General features: G+C 57.3%; 1 protein-coding gene across 1 annotated transcript in view; it reads right to left on the bottom strand.

Moving 5' to 3' along the window:
* The window catches only part of glra4a (glycine receptor, alpha 4a), a 284,892-nt gene that overhangs the window by 186,594 nt on the left and 78,391 nt on the right, over positions 1 to 19,907 (bottom strand). Inside the window, exon 3 of the mRNA XM_070884005.1 lies at positions 18,581 to 18,675. Coding sequence (XP_070740106.1) covers positions 18,581 to 18,675 — 95 coding nt within the window. The remainder of the gene's footprint in view (positions 1 to 18,580; positions 18,676 to 19,907) is intronic.

Below are 19,907 nucleotides of genomic sequence, written 5' to 3'. Positions count from 1 at the left end.
AGCCACCCCCAAACATGCCCCATGAGCCCCACCCCCGAGCACCCCCCGAGTCCCTCGATCCCCCCGAGCCCCGAGCACCAAGCCCCGAGTACCCCCGATCCGTGAAACCCGAGAGCCCCTCCGAGCCCACAGAGCTCCCCCCCAAGTCCCGAGAGCCCCCCAGAAACCCGAGCTCCCCCGAGCCCGTGAGGGGGGATGGGGCTCGGGGTCGGCTCGGAGGGCTCGGGCTCGGGGCTTGGAGCTCAGGGTTCAGCAGGGGCTTGGGGGGGGCTCGGAGGGGGGGCACGGGTTTCAGGGCTGGGGGTGACTCGGGCCACTTGCCTCCCGGAGCCCCCCCAAGCCCAGAGCCCCCCGATACCCGAGCCCCCCCACGAGCACCGAGCCCACTCCCGAGCCCCCCCAAAGCCCTGAGGCCACCCCTGAGCCCGAGCCCCCGAGTCCCCATCGATCTCCTCCCGAGTCTCCCTCGAGCCCCGAGTCACACCCAGCCCCGAAACCCGAGCCCCCCTCCGAGCCCTCCCCTGTCGAGCCCCGAGCTCCAAGCCCAGAGCCCAGAGCCCGAGCCCACTGAGCCGCCCGCGAGCCCCGAGCCCACCACTGAGCCCCTCCCCGAGCCCCGAGCCCCCCTGAGCCCCGAGCCCCCCCGAGCCCCAAACACCGAACCCTGAGCCCACCCGGGCCCCGAGCACCCCCCAAGAGCCCCCGCCGATCTCCCCCCGAGCCCCGAATCCCCTCCGAGCCCTGAGCCCCGAGTCCCCCGAGCACCGAGCCACTCGATACCCCCGAGCCTCGAACCTTGAGTCCCGAGCCCCGAGGCAGCCCCCCCCGAGCCCCGAACTCCTCCGATCTACCCGAGCCCCGATTCCCCCCTCCGAGCCCCGAGATCCCACCGAACCCCGAGCCCACCAGAGCCCCGAGTCCCCCCTGAGCCCCCCCACCGAGCCCCTTGCCCAGAGCCCCATCTGGGCCCCGAGCCCACCACCGAGACCCCACCGAGCATTTTGCACCGAGCCCCACCCGAGCCCCGAGTCACGCTACGAGCCACGAGGACCCCCCAATTTCCCCCCCACTGAGCCCCGAGCCCCCCCCGAGCCGGCCTAAGCCAAGAGCCCCGAGCCCCCCCCACGATCACCCAGCCCCCGAACCTGATCCCCGAGCCCCCCCCCCCCCCCGAGCCCGCCTGAGCCCAGAGCCCCTCGATACCCGAGCCCCCGAGCCTGATCCCCGAGCCCCAAACCTGCCCGGAGCCCTCCCGAGCTCGCCTGAGCCCAGAGCTCTGAGCCCTGAGCCCTGAGCCCCGAGCCCCCCCGATCCCCGAGCGCCCCCCCAGCCCAACCCCCAAGCACTCCCCGATCTCCCCCGAGCCCTGAGCCTCGAGCACAGAGCCACGAGCCCCTCCCGAGTCCCGAGCCTCGAGCATCCCCCCCCCGAGCCCTGAGTCCCGAGTCCCCCCCCCGGCCCCCCCATGAGCCCCAAGCTCCCCTCGAGCCCTGAGCCCTGAGCCCAGAGCCCCACTCGAGCCCCAAGCCCCGAACCCCGAGCCCTGAGCCCCCCCCGATCCCCGAGCGCCCCTCGGAGCCCCGAGCCCCGAGAGCTCTCCAGAATCCCGAGCTCCCTCCTGAGCCCCAAGCCCCTCCGAGCACGGAGCCCCCCCCCGTCCCCCGAGACCCGAGCCCTCCCCCCGAGCCTCCGCGAGCCCGGAGCCCCCTCCCCCGAGGCCACGCCGATCTCCTCCCGAGTCTCCCTTGAGCCCCGAGTCACCCCCAGCCCCGAGACCCAAGCCCATTGCCACCCCCCGAAAACCGAGCCACCCTCCGAGCCCCCGCCAAGCCCCGAACCCCAAGCCCTGAGCCCGAGCGAACGAGCCGTCCCCGAGCCCAACACCGAGGCCCCCCAGCCACGAACCCACCCCCGAATCCCCCCCGAACCCTGAGCCCCAAGCCCTGAGTCCCGAGCCCCGAGGGACCACTCCGAACCTCGACCCTCCCGAACCCCGAGCCCCCCCGAGCCCCGAGCCACTCGATACCCCCGAGCCCCGAATCCTGAACCTTGTGTCCCGAGCCCCGAGGCACCCCCCCCCCGAGCCCCGAGCCTCGAGCACCTCCGAGCCACATGCCCCCCCTTAATCCTGAGCTCCGAGCCCCGAACCTCGAGCCCCCTGATCACCCGAGCCTTGAGTACCCCCCGAGCCCCCGCGAGCTCCAATACCCCTGGAATCCCGAGCTCCCCCCGAGCCCAGAGCCCCGAGCCGTGAACCACCCCGAGCCCCGATCTCCTCCGATCTACCCGAGTCCCGATTTCCCCCTGCCCCGAGCCCCGAGCCCCTTCCCCGCAATGCAAAGCTCCCCGAGCCCCAAGCCCGCAGCCCCCACACCGAGCTCCGAGACCCGAGGCCACCCCTGAGCCCAGAGCCCCGAGCCCCACTCGAGCCCCAAGCCCCGAGCCCTGAGCCCTGAGCCCTGAACGCCGAGCCCCCCGATTGCACCGAACCCCGAGCACCCCTTGGAGCCCCGAGGCACCCCCCGAGCCCCAAGTCTCAAGCAGCACCCCCCCCAGCACCCCCCATGAGCCCCGAGACCAGAGACCAACTCCCCGAGCCAGCCCGATCTCCCCCTGAGCCCACCACCGAGCCACCCCGAGCCATGATCCCCCCAGAGCCCTCCCGTGCCCCATGCCCCCCCCCCGGTCCACCAGCAAGCCCCCCCTAGTAACGAGCCCATCCTCGAGCACCCCCAATCCCCAAGTCCCCCCACCCCACCAAGACCCGAGCCCTCCCCCCCGAGCCTCCGCGAGCCCCGAGCCCCCTCCCCCTAGCCCACGCCGATCTCCTCCCGAGTCTCCCTTGAGCCCCGAGTCACCCCCAGCCACGAGACACAAGCCCCTTGCCACCCTCCGAGCCCCGAGCCACCCTCCGAGCCCCCGCCAAGCCCCGAGTCCCGAGCCCCAAGCCCTAAGCCCGAGCGAGCGAGCCGTCCCCGAGCCCAACATCGAGGCCCCCCAGCCACGAACCCATCCCCGAGTCCCCCCCGAACCCTGAGCCCCGAGCCCAGAACCCCGAGGGACCCCTCTGAACTTCGACCCTCCCGAACCCCGAGCCGCCCCGAGCTCCGCGATACCCCCGAGCCCTGAGTCCTCCCCGAGCCCCCGCGAGCTCCAATACCCCCGGAATCCCAAGCTCCACCCGAGCCCAGAGCCCCGAGCCGCAAACCATCCCGAGCCCCGAGCTCCTCCGATCTACCCAAGAACCGATTTCCCCCCCCCCCGAGCCCCTTCCCCGCAATGCAAAGCTCCCCGAGCCCCAAGCCCCCCCCACCGAGCTCCGAGACCCGAGTCCCGAGGCCACCCCTGAGCCCAGAGCCCCGAGCCCCACTCGAGCCCCAAGCCCCGAGCCCTGAGCCCTGAGCCCCGAACCCCGAGCGCCCCTCGGAGCCCCGAGGCACCCCCCCGAGCCCCAAGTCTCAAGCACCACCCCCCCCAGCACCCCCCATGAGCCCCGAGACCAGAGACCCCCTCCTCGAGCCAGCCCGATCTCCCCCCGAGCCCACCACCGAGCCATGATCCCCCCAGAGCCCCCCGTGCCCCATGCCCCCCCACCTGGTCCACCAGCGAGCCCCCCCTAGTAACGAGCCCATCCTCGAGCAATCCCGATCCCCAAGTCCCCCCACCGAGCCCCAAGACCACCTGAATTCCGAACCGCTTGCCCCAAGCCCTGAGCCCCAACCCCAAGCCCCCCCGAACCCCGAGCCCCCGTGAGCACGTATCCCGAGCCCTGAGCCCCACACCCGAGCCCCCCTCGAGCGCCCCCTAGCCCTGAGCCCCACTGAGCCCTTGGCCTCACGCGAGCCCCGAGCCCCACCGAGCCCGAGGTGCCCTCCGAGCCCAAAGCCCCCCCCAGAGCCCCCGTGCGCAACCTCGAGACCCCCACCGAGCTCCCCACCAAGCACCTTGCCCCGAGCCTCACCTGAACCCTGAGCCCCGAGGGACCCCTCCGAACCTCAACCCTCCCGAACCCCGAGCCCCCTCGAGCCCCGAGCCACTCGATACCCCCGAGCCCCGAACCCTGAACCTTGAGCCCCGAGGCACCCCTCGAGCCTCGAGCACCCCCCTGAGCCCCGAGCCCCCTCTTAATCCTGAGCTCCGAGCCCCGAACTCCGAGGCCACCTGATCCCCCCGAGCCCTGAGTCCCCCCCGAGCCCAGAGCCGCGAACCACCCCGAGCCCCGAGCTCCTCCGATCTACCCGAGTCCCGATTCCCCCCACCAAGCCCCGAGCCCCTTCCCCGCAATGCAAAGCTCCCCAGAGCCCCGAGTCCCCCCCCAAGCCCCGCACCGACTCCTTGCCCCGATCCCCACCCGAGCCTCGAACCCTGAGCCCCGCCGAGCCCAGAGCCCCACTCCCCCGAACTCCAAGCCCTGAGCCCCGAACTCCCCACCCGAACCCCGAGACCCCGCCGATCTCCCCTGAGCCCCCGTCGAGTTCCCCCTAGCCACGAGCCCCGAGGCCCAAAACCCAAAGCCCGAACCCCCGAGCTCCGAGCCCCTCCCAGAGTCCCGAGCCCACCCCCGAGCTCCGAGTCACCCCCGAGCCCTGAGCCACCTCCTGGTCCCCCTCGCGTGCCCCCCCCAAGCCCCGTGCCCCCCCCGATCCCGAGAAAACCCCGAGCCATGATCCCCCCTGAGCCCCCTCGAGCCCCACCTCCGAGCCCCCCCAAGCCATGAGCCCAAACCGAGCACGAGCCCCGAGGCCCGAGCCCCCCCAATCCCTGAGGCCCCACGCGAGCCCCGAGCCCACTCCCAGCTCCCCTCTCCTCTCCCCCCACTCCCAGTTCTCCTCTCCACCGCCCCACACTCCCAGCTCCCCTCTCCCCCCACCCCCAGCACCCCTCTCCTCTCCCCCCACTCCCAGCTCCCGTCTCCACCCCCCCCACACTCCCAGCTCCCCTCTCCCCCCCCCCGCCAGCTCCCCTCTTCCCCCCCCCGCCATTTCCACCTCCCCTCTCTCCCCCCTCCCCACTCCCAGCTCCCCTCTCCCCCCACTCCCAGCTCCCCTCTCCACCCCCCCCAACTCACAGCTCCCCTCTCTTCCCCCCCCCCCACTCCCAGCTCCCCTCTCCCCCCAGTCCCAGCTCCCCTACTCCCCTCTCCTCTCCCCCCACTCCCAGCTCCCCTCTCCCCCCCCCCGACTTCCAGCTCCCCTCTCCCCCCCCCACTCCCAGCTCTCCTCTCTCCCCCCCAACTTCCAGCCCCCCTCTCCCCCCCACTCCCAGCTCCCCTCTCCTCCTCCCCCCCCCACCCCCAGCTTCCCTCTCCTCTCCCCCCAATCCCAGCTCCCCTCTCCTCCCCGCCACTCCCAGCTCCCCTTTCCCCCACCTCACCCCCCCCACTCCCAGCTCCCCTCTCCGCCCCGCCCCCCGACTTCCAACTCCCCTCTCCCCCCCACTCCCAGCTCCCCTCTACCCCCCACTCCCAGCTCCCCTCTCCTCCCGCCCCCACTCCCAGCTCCCCTCTCCCCTCTCCCCCCCCCACTCCCAGCTCCCCTCTCCCCCCCCCCCACTCCCAGCTCCCCTCTCCCCCCCCCCGACTCCCAGCTCCTCCCCCCCTCCGACTCCCAGCTCCCCTCTGCTCCCCCCCCCCACCGACTCCCAGCTCCCCTCTCCCCGCCCCCCCGCCACTCCCAGCTCCCCTCTCCCCCCCCACTCCCAGCACCACTCTCCTCTCGCCCCCACCCACTCCCAGCTCCCCTCTCCTCTCCCCACCCACTCCCAGCTCTCCTCTCCCCCCCACTCCCAGCTCTCCTCTCCTTCCCCCCCACTCTCAGCTCCCCTCTCCTCAACCCCCACTCCCAGCTCCCCTCTCCTCACCCCCCACTCCCAGCTCCCCTCTCCTCACCCCCCCCCACTCCCAGCTCCCCTCTCCTCCCCCTCCCAACTCCCAGCTCCCCTCTCCTCCCCCCCCCAACTCCCAGCTCCCCTCTCCTCCCCCCCCCCACTCCCAGCTCCCCTCGCCCCCCCCCACTCCCAGCTCCCCTCTCGCCCCCCACTCCCAGCTCCCATCCCCTGCACTCTACCCCCCACTCCCAGCTCCCCTCTCCTCCCCCCCCACTCCCAGCTCCCCTCTCCTCCCCCCCCCCCCCCACTCCCAGCTCTCCTCTCCTCCCCCCCCCACTCCCAGCTCTCCTCTCCTCCCCCCCCCACTCCCAGCTCTCCTCTCTTCCCCCCCCCACTCCCAGCTCTCCTCTCCTCCCCCCCTCCCAGCTCCCCTCTCCTCCCCCCCTCCCAGCTCCCCTCTCCTCCCAGCTCCCCTCTCCTCCCCCCCCCACTCCCAGCTCCCCTTTCCTCTGCCCCCCCCACTCCCAGCTCCCCTCTCCTCTGCCCCCCCCCCCACTCCCAGCTCCCATCCCCTGCCCTCTACCCTACACTCCCAGCTCCCCTCCCCTCTCCCCCCACTCCCAGCTCCCCTCACCCCCCCCCCCACTCCCAGCTCTCCTCGCCTACCCCCCCCCCCACTCCCAGCTCCCCTCTCCTCCCCCCCCCCCCCACTCCCAGCTCCCCTCTCCCTCCCCACCCCACTCTCCTCTCCCCCCCACTCCCAGCTCCCCTCTGCCCCCCCACCCCATTCCCAGCTCCACTCTCCTCTCCCCCCACCGCCCACTCCCAGCTCCCCCCCCCGCCCCACCAATCCCCTCTCCTCTCCTCTCCCTACCTTTGTAGGCTGGAAAGCACTTTGTCGGCCCGAGCGGACACAATGGGCTGAATGGCCTCCTTCTGTGCTGTACATTTCTATGATTCCATAATTCTATGAATGTCAAGAGGTGGTGGTTAGACTCTCACTTGTTGGAGATAGTCATTGCCTGGCACTTGTGTGGCGCGAATGTTACTTGCCACTGAACTGCCCAAGCCTGAATGTCGTCCAGGTCTCGCTGCAGGTGGGCATGGATTGCTTCATTATCTGATGAGTTGTGAATGGAACTGAACACTGCAATCATCAGCGAACAGTCCCACTTCTGACCTTATGAAGGTCATTGATGAAGCAGCTGAAGATGGTTGGGCCTAGGACACTGTCCTGAGGAACTCCTGCAGCAATGTCCTGGGGCTGCGATGATTAACCTCCAACAACCACAACCATCCTCCTTTGTGCTAGCTATGACTCCAGCCAGTGGAGAGTTTTCCCTGATTCCCATTGACTTCAGTTTTACTGGGACTTCTTGATGCCACACTCGGTCAAATGCTGCCTTGATGTCAAGGGCAGTTACTTTCACCTCACCCCTGGAATCCAGCTCTTTTGTCCTTGTTTGGACCAAGGCTGTAATGAGATCTGGAGCTGAGTGGTCCTGGTGGAACCCAAACTGGGCATCAGTGAGCAGGTTATTGGTGAGTAAGTGCCACTTGATCGCACTGTCGACGACACCTTCCATCACTTTGCTGATGATTGAGAGGAGACTGATGGGGTGGTAATTGGCCAGATTGGATTTGTCCTGCTTTTTGTGGACAGGACATACCTGGACAGTTTTCCACATTGTCGGATAGATCCCAGTGCTGGAGCTGTACTGGAACAGCTTGGCTAGAGCGCGGTTAGTTCTGGAGCACAAGTCTTTAGCACGATAGCCGGGATGTTGTCGGGGCCCATTGCCTTTGCTGTATCCAGTGCGCTCAGCCGTTTCTTGATATCACGTGGAGTGAATCGAAGACTGGCTTCTGTGATGGTGGGGACCTCAGGAGGTGGCTGATATGGATCACCCACTCGGCACTTCTGGCTGAAGATGGTTGCAAACTGTAGAATTTACTAATATTTTGCAAAGATTCCTGGTACCTTTCCCCTGCAGAGGAGAAGAATCCCTTTCTGGACTTTTAAAATGGAAGGAAAAACTTCGGGACACAAATGAGTTTTAAAGGGGCAGACGATACCTGCAGGGGATAAAAGGGGATGCATTCATGGAGACCCCACCCCCCCACCCCCCGCCCCCAGTGTTTGGACTCATCGGAAAGGGAATTTAATTTGGAACTATCTCCCAAAGAGTTTGAAATCCTAAAGTGCACATGGAAAAAACTACGAACTTTAATTGAATTTGGGATTTTTAAAAATGAATGTTGGGTCTGCAAGAAAAGGGGTGGGGTCAATCTCTAAAGGGCCAGTTTGGATATTGGAGCTAATCAAATTGTCTGGGAACTGTTTACCCTCAAAACTTGCCCCTAGAAAACATTAGCATTTAAACAATCGACCATGGAAGAAACATTATCACCCCACCCAGAGGACCCAAATATCACATACATATTCCAACACCTTTTCAACAGACATAGAAATATCTGACTCAGGCCAGACTAGCACAATGGACGAGAGCTCACCAACTTCATAAAGCCTATTACCGCCAGATTAAAACCACTCAATCAAGTTTCAGTTAGTTGGGCTGGGAAACAAAGAGCTGGGCCAGATTTGGTGGGAGATAAGGAAGCCTTTTTGGGATATATCTACTCCCAGTTTTACCAGGAAAAGGCACAGACTCGAACACAGACACAAGCAGCCGGAGCTGGGGAGTGAAGAAATGGAATAGTGAAGGAAACTACCAGAACTGATCAGGAACTGACCGAGCACGAGGCCCACGAAACAGAAGGTTGTCAGCAACCAAATTGACAACCACTCTACAATCTACTTCTGAACGACCCAACGGGTGAGAAATTACCAAAAGGGACTAACTAAAACTATTCCTAACCAAAGAAAGTGGGTATTTACCTCATACATCCAAAACGCAACTTACTGCATCAACGGACGCACCCCAACCGAAGACTACGCAGTCCGAAGTCCTCTCCTCCGACCGGGGTGCGGCTCGCCTAGAAGGCCAAGTGCAGCGAACCCCGAAACTGTGATTCACCGGCAACTGTCTAAAGGGATTGGTGAGCATAGCCCCTGAACCCCCAGAGCTATAACTTAGTTAGTTAGGGGAATTGGGAGGGGGGAGGCTGGGATAACTTGTGTAAATGTATCTGCATTCTCCTCTTTACCCCATTTAGAGTTTAAGCCGTATTCTTTTTCCCACAGGCTGTATTTTGACATTTTATTCAATGTGTTGTACCGTCAGTGTGTATTGGTATTAATATTCTGTGTGTGTTATTAAAGGTGTGCCTTTTACTTCTTTTTAAACACAATAAAGCCATACCTGCTTCCTACCTTGAAACCGATTGTCTGTCCAAGTCTGTCACAGTCCCTTCATAATTCCAGTGTCTAGAACCAAGGGTGTGGGAGCGATTCGGAACCGCTCATATAAGGTCAGAAGGGAAAGCTGACCACTTGAAAACCACCCCTTACATAATGGCGACCCAGATGGGACACTGGTACAAGGGACGTGATAAGAGAGAGACTGGTTTCAGGAAAAGAAGCAAAAAGGAAGAGGGGATTTCCTCGTATGTGTTTAAGAGGGTAAATGTGGCTAAGGAGTGGGTACTCGATCTATTGTATGCTGAGCGTCCAGAAGATGCTGCAGCTCAATGGACCGAGAGCAAGGACCATAAAAAGTCGATAGAGAAGGCCAATTGGCTAATATGCCTTCAGCGACAGATCCGGCTTCTAGATGAGGAGAATGAGAAATTAAAGGGAGTATTGAGGCAGGCAGAAGAGAGGTCCAGCGCTAGGGCCACAGTCGGGGAAAGGCTGTGGACAGAGGTGGGGCAGTTAAAGGAAAGTAGAGAGTTCACTAAAGAAAGGCACAAAACCCAACTGGACCTTTTACAGTGTCAGATTATTGAAGCCAAGAATAGCGAACGGGCATTGCGGGAAGAGAATTCCTGCCTCGCCAAACAAGTTAAAGAGTATGAGGAGAGGGTGAGAGACATTCAGGTAGCCTATAAGGTAGCCAGTGCCAGGGAATTTGAGGCAGGAGACCCTGGCCCCTGCCAGCAACAGATTCAAAGCTTGAACCTTGCTCTATCCCGGGCTAAAGGCATGGTGTGCCTGATAAAGCCGGATTTAACCCAGGAACACCTGGTAGAGCAAGGAGAAACCCCTCAGTCACTGCCTGCAGCTCCTGGGAATGGCCCGGAGCAGCAGGGGTGTCAGCCAGAGTGCGGGGCAGGCAAGGATTGCAAACTACCAACACCGGCAGCCCCGGGTTTTAACTCGGCTTGGCAGCAGGGGGAAGCGGGCGAGCCAATACAAGAAGGGCCGGAACCAGGGCCAATGCACCCAGTCCGGCAGCAGAAGTTTGGCCCGCCTGATGCCAATGGGGCAGCAGGACCCGTAAAAAGCAACTTCATAGTCCCCCACGACACCCAAAAGCTGAGGGCTATGATAGGCCACCTAAGTAAGCTCACCCAACAGGGGGATCCCTCGGTACACTTCCTGGAAGTGGAACACACAGGGGATATTAACGGGTGCGATGATTCAGAGCAGGCTAAGCTGTTGCCCTTCTCGCTAGACACCAAGCTGTGCCATTCCCTCTCTGCAGACAGCAGAAAGGGGTGAAACAAGTACACTATGGTTAAGGAGGAGGTTCTAGAGGCCATGGGTATGAACGATGGGAGTCCTTTCTCCCGAGTGGAGAAGACAGTGCAGCTCTATGGGGAGACTCCACAGGCTTTCGCCGACAGGTTGTGGCCGGTCTACGAAAGGGCCTGTAGTGGAGTTCTTGACCGGGCCCACCTGAACCCTAATGAGCTGGCTCACTGGCTCCGCAGCCTGGTGGCAAACAGCTTACCTGGAGTAAAGGCAAAAGCCGAGGTCTGGCTTGATCCAAGAGATCCCAGAACCACCGAGGAGACAGTGGTCAGACAGTTGACCCTGTCTCACCGGAACGGTAGAGGGACAGAGGAACCCTCCTCTAAAGGGAGGGTCCATGAAATTAAACCCAGCCAAGGCAAGAGAGAGTGGCATCAGGAAGGTGGGAACCCTGCCCATAAAGCGGGCGAGTGTTTTGGGTGTGGGAAAAGTGGGCACTGGAGGAAGGACTGTAGGAACCCCTGGAAAGAGACTAAGAAAAAGGCAACTCCAGCCCCAGCCCGTAAGGAACACCCGACTCATATGGGACACTCGCAACCACCCGACAGACACTCATAAACGGACAGGGAGCAGTAGCTATCGCAACTGGTGCAGTAGTCGGTACGGTAAAACCCTCTGCTCCAATCCAGATGCATGACTAGAGCCAGCGCAGCCTGTGTATCTGTGTTCCCTAGAGCACGATGCCTGGAGTGGATCTCAGGAACCACTGTCTATGGGGGGCCATAGTGACTGACAGGGAAGGTGAGGTGGCGGTGATCCCAGAAAAAGGGGCCAAGGGAACGTTGTGTACCGTGAAGCCAAAGGAGGGTTACGACTTGGAATTACTGGTCAGTAACATCCCAGTGGAGTACCAGGCATATGTACGGGCACACCTTGCAGCATTTGCCACTCACAAACATGACTGTGGTAGGGTAACGGGGGTGGAAGTTAGTATAGTAGGGGACCCCATGACTCGACCACAAAAGCAATATAACTTCCCCAGGGAGGCAGAGGCAGACCTGACAATGGCGCTGGGATCACTGGTAGAGCAAGTGGTGTTAAGACCGATAGCAACCCATGTGAACGCTCCACTGTGGCCGGTTAAGAAACCGGACAACTCATGGAGGGCCACCGTGGACTATCAAGTACTAAATAAGAATATCCCTGCCTGTGCACCCACTGTAGCAGCCGTAGCGGATCTCATAGGGAGTATTCCAGCATCTGCGACCACTTTCACGGTGCTGGATATTTCAAATGGGTTCTGGTCCATTCCTTTAAAACGGGAGGACCAGTACAAGTTCGCCTTTACCTTTAAGGGCCAACAATATACGTGGAACTGTCTTCCCCAAGGCTTCCACAATAGCCCTAGCATTTTTCACCAATGCATGGCGAACTGTTTAAACGGCTTTAGCAGACCCCAGCAGCTGGTACAGTATGTGGATGACCTGCTTCTGTTCACCGATCAGGGGGAGGAGCATGGCCCACTGCTGGCCAAGCAGCTGGAGCTGCTAAAAGAAGAAGGGTTTAAAGTAAACCCCAAGAAGGCACAGATCGGCCAGAAGGAAGTAAAATTCCTGAGGCTGACTGTGCGCGCTAGGGAAAGGGCCATCGACAAGGCTAGAAGGGAGGCAGTACATGAGTTACCAGCCCCCAACATAGTGACAGGGGTAAGATGCTTTTGAGGACTCACCGGGTACTGCAGAGATTTTATTGAGGATTATGCAGCCACCGCAGCCCCTCTGCTCAGGCTCCTACACAAGGGAGTAGAGTGGGACTGGGAGGAGGGTTGCGAAGCAGCATTTAATCAGCTCAAGAAGGATCTGCAGACTGCGCCAGTCTTAGCAGCGATAGATGTAGGAAAGGAGTTTTTCCTGGAGGTGGCAGCCAGCGGGGACAGTTTGAGCTCAGTGCTGCTTCAAGAGCGGCACAGCCAGCTGAGACCGGTGGTTTACTCCTCCAGGATCCTCACAGATGTAGAGAAGGGGTACTCCAACTGTGAGAGACACCTCCTAGCCACACATTGGGCAGTGAAAAGATCCTTGATCTTCATGTGGGGATCTCCTCTAACACTCCTAACCCACCACACACCTACTCAAATGCTCCTAGATGGGAGGATTAAGGATGGTATGGTGAGCAGTGCCCGCATTGCTCGCTGGACCCTACTCCTATCCCAGATGGACCTCAGAGTAGAAGGCTCGCAGTCAACCAAGTCTACCCAGGGAAAGCCCACAGGTGCTCCATAGAAGGGGTATGAGAGGTGAACATGGGAATCTATGCAGGGAGACAGAGGGGAATAAAATGGAGACAGAAGCAAAAGATAGAAAGGAGAATAGTAAAAGTGGAGGGCAGAGAAACCCAAGGCAAAAAACAAAAAGAGCCACTTTACAGCAGAATTCTAAAGGGTCAAAGTGTGTTAAAAAGACAAGCCTGAAGTCTCTGTCCCTCAATGCGAGGAGTATTCGGAATAAGGTGGACGAATTAACTGCGCAGATAGCAGTTAACGGGTATGATGTGATTGGCATCATGGAAACATGGCTCCAGTGTGACCAAGGCTGCGAACTTAACATCCAGGGGTATTCAGCATTTAGGAAGGATAGACAGAAAGGAAAAGGAGGCGGGGTGGTGTTGCTGGTTACAGAAGAAATTAATGCAATTGTAAGGAAGGACATTAGCTTGGATGATGTGGAATCGTAATGGGTGGGGCTACAGAATACCAAAGGGCAGAAAACACGAGTGGGAGTTGTGTACAGGCCACCAAATACTAGTCGTGAGGTTGGGGACAGCATCAAACAACAAATAAGGGATGTGTGCAATAAAGGTACAGCAGTTATCATGGGCGACTTTAATCTACATATTGATTGGGCTAACCAAACTGGTAGCAATGCGGTGGAGGAGGATTTCCTGGAGTGTATTAGGGATGGATTTCTGGACCAATATGTCGAGGAACCAAGCAGAGAGCTGGCCATCCTAGACTGGGTAATGTGTAATGAGAAGGGACTAATTAGCAATCTTGTTGTGTGAGGCCCCTTGGGGAAGAGTGACCATAATATGGTAGAATTCTTTATTAAGATGGAGAGTGACAAAGTTAATTCAGAAACTAGGGTCCTGAACTTAAAGAAAGGTAACTTTGATGGTATGAGGCGCGAATTGGCGAGATTGGACTGGCAAATGATACTTAAAGGGTTGACGGTGGATCGGCAATGGCAAACATTTATAGATCACATGGACGAACTTCAACAATTGTACATCCCTGTCTGGAGTAAAAATAAAACGGGGAAGGTGGCTCAACCGTGGCTAACAAGGGAAATTAAGGATAGTGTTAAATGCAAGGAAGAGGCATACAAATTTGCCAGAAAAAGTTGAAAACCGGAGGACTGGGAGAAATTTAGGATGCAGCAGAGGAGACAAAGGGTTTAATTAAGAGGGGGAAAATAGAGTACGAGAGGAAGCTTGCCGGAAACATAAAAAATGACTGCAAAAGCTTCTATACATATGTGAAGAGAAAAAGACTGGTGAAGACCAGCGTAGGTCCCTTGCAGTCGGATTCGGGTGAATTTATAATGGGGAACAAAGAAATGGCAGACCAATTGAACAAGTACTTTGGTTCTGTCTTCACAAAGGAAGACACAAATAACCTTCCCGATGTACTAGGGGTCCGAAGGACTAGTGAGAAGGAGGAACTGAAGGATATCCTTATTAGGCGGGAAATTGTGTTAGGGAAATTGACGGGGTTGAAGGCTGATAAATCCCCAGGACCTGATAGTCTACATCCCAGAGTACTTAAGGAAGTGGCCCTAGAAATAGTGGATGCATTGGTGATAATTTTCCAATAGTCTATCGACTCTGGATCAGTTCCTTTGGACTGGAGGGTTGCTAATGTAACACCACTTTTTAAAAAAGGAGGGAGAGAGAAGACGGTTAATTACAGACCAGTTAGCCTGACATCGGTGGTAGCGAAAATGTTGGAATCGATCATTAAGGATGAAATAGCAGCGCATTTGGAGAGCAGTGATAGGATTGGTCCAAGTCAGCATGGATTTATGAAAGGGAAATCATGCTTGACAAATCTTCTGGAATTTTTTGAGGATGTAACTAGTAGGGTGGACAAGGGAGAACCAGTGGATGTGGTGTATTTGGACTTTCAAAAGGCTTTTGACAAGGTCCCACACAAGAGATTGGTGTGCAAAATCAAAGCACATGGTATTGGGGGTAATGTGCTGATGTGGATAGAGAACTGGTTGGCAGACAGGAAGCAGAGAGTCGGAATTAACGGATCCTTTTCAGAATGGCAGGCAGTGACTAGTGGAGTGCCGCAGGGCTCAGTGCTGGGACCCCAGCTCTTTACAATATATATTAACGATTTAGATGATGGAATTGAATGTAATATCTCCAAGTTTGCAGATGACACTAAACTTGGTGGCGGTGTGATCTGTGAGGAGGACAATAAGAGGCTGCAGGGTGACTTGGACAGGTTAGGCGAGTGGGAAAATACATGGCAGATGTAGTATAATGTGGATAAATGTGAGGTTATCCACTTTGGGGGCAAAAACACGAAGGCAGAATATTATCTGAATGGTGGCAGATTAGGAAAATAGGAGGTGCAGCGAGATCTGGGTGTCATAGTACATCAGTCATTGAAAGTTGGCATGTAGGTACAGCAGGCGGTGAAGAAGGCAAATGGTATGTTGGCCTTCATAGCTAGGGGATTTGAATATCTGAGCAGGGAAGTCTTGCTGCAGTTGTACAGGGCCTTGGTGAGGCCCCACCTGGAATCTTGTGTTCAGTTTTGGTCTCCTAATCTGAGGAAGGACGTTCTGGCTATTGAGGGAGTGCAGCGAAGTTTCACCAGACTGATTCCAGGGATGGCTGGGCTGTCATATGAGGAGAGACTGGATCAACTGGGCCTTTATTCACTGGAGTTTAGAAGGATGAGAGGGGATCTCATAGAAACATATAAGATTCTGACTGGACTAGATAGGCTAGATGCAGGAAGAATGTTCCCGATGTTGGGGAAGTCCAGAACCAGGTGACACAGTCTTCGGATAAGGGGCAGGCCATTTAGGACTGAGATGAGTTGTTAACCTGTGGAATTCCCTGCCGCAGAGAGTTGTTGATGCCAGTTCACTGGATATATTCAAGAGGGAGTTAGATATGGCCCTTACGGTTAAGGGGATCAAGGGGTATGGAGAGAAAGCAGGAAAGGGGTACTGAAGGAATGATTAGCCATGATCTTATTGAATGGCGGTGCAGGCTCGAAGGGCCGAATGGCCTACTCCTGCACCTATTTTCTATGTTTCTATGTTTCGGGCTGGGTTACACCCGACAGGCCGGGACATCTACGTGGACAGGTCCAGCACGGTATCTGCTGGCGAGCGATTCACTGGGTGCGGAGTCTATGACCCAAGGGCAGGTATTGCCCTGGCAATCAAGCTCCCCAGCACAATGAGCGCCCAGCATGCTGAACTGTCCGCCGTAATGTACGTGGTGACCCACCCCGAGGAATTCTCTACCCCATACACAATTTGCTTGGACAGTATGTTCACCTGCAATTTATGTATGGAGTACCTGGCTATCTGGTCACTTCGCGGATACACGTCCGCTGACGGGAGACCCCTGGCAATCAAGCCCCTGCTGGAAAAAATCATGACAGCGGTGAGGGAAGAGGGGAAGGTCTACATATATAAGGTGAAGGCCCATTCAAAAACCGAACCACGTGCAGAGGGAAACCAACAGGCTGACAAACTGGCCAAAGAAGGTGCTCGCAGGGGATAGTTCTGGGACGCCTATGACACCGGCCGCATAGCAGCGGTCAAGAATAAGAACAGGGCAGCGGAGAACACAGGGATAGCTTTGGCCCCGGACTTAAAAGCAGTTCAGGCACAGGACCCGGTCCTGAAAGCTGTCCTGAATGCGCTAGCTAGAGGAGAGAGAGTAGAAGGTCCGTACGGCACAGCAGCCATTACCGTTAAGGAAGGCCTTCTGTTCAAAGAGGGACAATGGGTCGTGCCGCAGCACCAGAGGGAATTCCTAAAACTGGCCCATGAGGGTCCAGGAGCGGGACACCCCGGGCCTGAGACCACCTGGCAATGGGTGGAACAGGCAGGATGGTGGCCGCGACTCAGGGAGGACGTCCGCGAGTTCTGTGCGAACTGCCTGGTGTGTGCTGCGAACAACCCTGACTCCCAGAAAAGGAAGGTGTCCCTAGGACACGTCAGGAGGGTAGAGGGACCATGGCAGTCAATCCAAATTGACTACATCGGGCCCCTACCCACCGCCAGGGAGGCTACAAATACTGCTTAGTCCTGGTGGACGTGTTCTCAAAATGGGTTGAAGCATTCTCCTGCCGAACAGCCACCGCACTATTGCCAGCTAAGATTCTAGTGAGGGAAGTGTTCTCCCAGTGGGGACTCCCACAGTATGTGGAGTCGGACCAGGGGAGCCATTTCACCGGGTTAGGTAATGCAGGCAACCCTTAAGGTGCTCAGCATTGAGGGGAAATGGCACGTTGCCCACAATCCACAGTCATCGGCTATTGTGGAGCGTTTAAACCGCACCATTAAAGAAAGGCTGCAGAAAGAGATGGGAGACTCACCCCAAAAGTGGGTGGAGGTCTTACCGTTGGTCCTAATGGGGATCCGAGCCAGCCAGTCAAAGAGCACCAGGTATTCCCCATACGAGCTCATGACTGGCCGATCATGCGGACCCCCACCCATGTCCTAGCCCCGGTGCTCACAGAAGGTCAGCTCAGAGAGGTGAACCAGGACCGGTTTATCAGGAACCTGTTTGAACACCTCAGACAGATTCACTGGCAGGCTGCTAGTAACATGGGCAGACAGCATCAGGGGAACCGATTGCTGCTAGAACCCAGCAAACACCATGAATGGGAGATAGGGGACCAGGTCATGGTGAGGAACTATGCTCGGGTCGGGGTTTTTGAAGCATTATATAAGGGGGCCATACAGCATTGTGGACAAGGCAAGCCCGATGGTCTATGCCATAAAGCTGCCCCGCCGTACTAAGTGGTTCCACATCAACCAGTGCAAGCTGTACAACCCAGGGTCAGCCAACCACAGAGGGCAGCCGGGAGGGGTGAACCGTCCTCAGGACAGGGACCCTCCGTTGGCCGCCCCCAACAGTGGAAGGCCCACAGGCAATGTGGCAGGCTCACAAACCGTGCCCATAGGGGCGGTGAATTGCAGTACTGGAGGGGCTATCCCACCCATCATTTGGGATTCGGACGCACCCCCAGTAACCCAAGCCCTGAGAAGGACCCTCCATACACCACGGCCAAAGATACCATGGTCACCGGCAGCTGAGCCTCAGCGATTCTACCCTAGGAGAACGGCAGCCCAACAGGGAAGGCCAAAGGTCAGAAGTACAGGGGCTGCTCAGAGTAGGGATCCCCAGCCAGCCGCCTCCAGCGGTGAGGGACTCACAGGAGCAGTAGCAACGAGCTGTCCCAGAGACAAGGGTCTCTAGCTCACCGGCTGCGGGGAAACCCTAGCATCCAGGCGGCTATCAGGCCGCACAAGGTATGGACCTGACAGGGATTAACCAGGCCACCCGGAGACGGGTGGCGGTTGTACACAGCTCTAATTTTTAGTTTAAGGCAGCTGACTGCACCATTTTACATTTTAAGGTTTAGTTGAGAATTGAAGGTAATGTTGCAGTAATGTTCAGGTGATTGTTTTGAGTTTTGTCTTGTGTGTCAGCCAGCCTGAGAGCAGTTCCCAAGCGCCGATCCAGACATTACCGGGTGATGGACAAACCTCAGGAAACCAACTGATGTTTAATTTTAATCTATGTTCTTCCTTCTGTAATGTGGTTGTACGTTGCCTTCATGCTGTGCTGAAATGCAATTGTAGTGATTGAACCCCCCCCTCCAAGCTGGGAGGGTGTAAATGTAAAAAGTTTGTACCTGTAAAGGGAAAAGTGTGTATCTGTGGTGATGTTGCACAAGTGTAATGCATATTTTGGGTATTAGTTTAGTTAATTTACGGGGAAGGTTATCTCTTGGGAGTCAGGAACTTTGCTCACCTGGAAGATGATACCATAAGTAGTATGGTAACACAGGGGGGAGTGTAGAATTTACCAATATTTTGCAAAGATTCCTGGTACCTTTCCCCTGCAGAGGAGAAGAATCCGTTTCTGGACTTGTAAAATGGAAGGAAAAACTTTGGGACACAAATGAGTTTTAAAGGGGCAGACGACACCTGCAGGGGATAAAAGGGGATGCATTCATGGAGACGCTCAACTGCCCCCCAGTGTTTGGACTCATAGGAAAGGGAATTTAATTTGGAACTATCTACCAGAGAGTTTGAAATCCTAAAGTGCACATGCAAGAAACTACGAATTTTAATTGAATTTGGGATTTTTAAAAGATGAATGTTGGGTCTGCAAGAAAAGGGGTGGGGTCAATCTCTGAAGGGCCAGTTTGAACATTGGAGCTAATCAAATTGTCTGGGAACTGTTTACCCTTGAAACTTGCCCCTAGAAAACATTAGCATTTAAACAATCGACCATGGAAGAAACATTATCACCCCACCCAGAGGACCCAAATGTCACATACATATTCCAACACCTTTTCAACAGGCATAGAAATATCTGACTCAGGCCAGACTAGCACAATGGACGAGAGCTCACCAACTTCATAAAGCCTATTACCGCCAGATTAAAACCACTCAATCAAGTTTCAGTTAGTTGGGCTGGGAAACAAAGAGCTGGGCCAGATTTGGTGGGAGATAAGGAAACCTTTTTGGGGTATATCTATTCCCAGTTTTACCAGGAAAAGGCACAGACTCGAACACAGACACAGACACAAGCAGCCGGAGCTGGGGAGTGAAGAAATGGAATAGTGAAAGAAACTATCAGAACTCATCAAGAACTGACCGAGCACGAGGCCCACGAAACGGAAGGTTGTCAGCAACCAAATTGACAACCACTCTACAATCTACTTCTGAATGACCCAACAGGGGAGAAATTACCAAAAAGGACTAACTAAAACTATTCCTAACCAAAGAAAGTGGGTACTTACCCCATACATCCAAAACGCAACTTACTGCATCAACGGACGCACCCCAACCGAAGACTACGCAGTCCGAAGTCCTCTCCTCCGACCGGGGTACGGCTCGCCTAGAAGGCTAAGTGCAGTGAACCCCGAAACCGTGATTCACCGGCAACTGTCAAAAGGGATTGGTGAGCATAACCCCTGAACCCCCAGATCTATAACTTAGTTAGTTAGGGGAATTGGGAGGGGGGAGGCTGGGATAACTTGTGTAAATGTATTTGCATTTTCCTCTTTACCCCATTTAGAGTTTAAGCTGTATTCTTTTCCCCACAGTCTGTAATTGGACATTTTATTCAATATGTTGTACCCCTCAGTGTGTACTGGTATTCATATTCTGTGTGTGTTTTAAAGGTGTGTCTTTTACTTCTTTTTAGACAC

Source organism: Pristiophorus japonicus, chromosome 6 (assembly GCF_044704955.1).
Source record: "Pristiophorus japonicus isolate sPriJap1 chromosome 6, sPriJap1.hap1, whole genome shotgun sequence".
Lineage (NCBI taxonomy): Eukaryota > Metazoa > Chordata > Chondrichthyes > Pristiophoridae > Pristiophorus > Pristiophorus japonicus.
The sequence above is the reverse complement of the archived record's forward strand: the minus strand, read 5'-3'. Positions and strand labels throughout refer to the sequence as shown.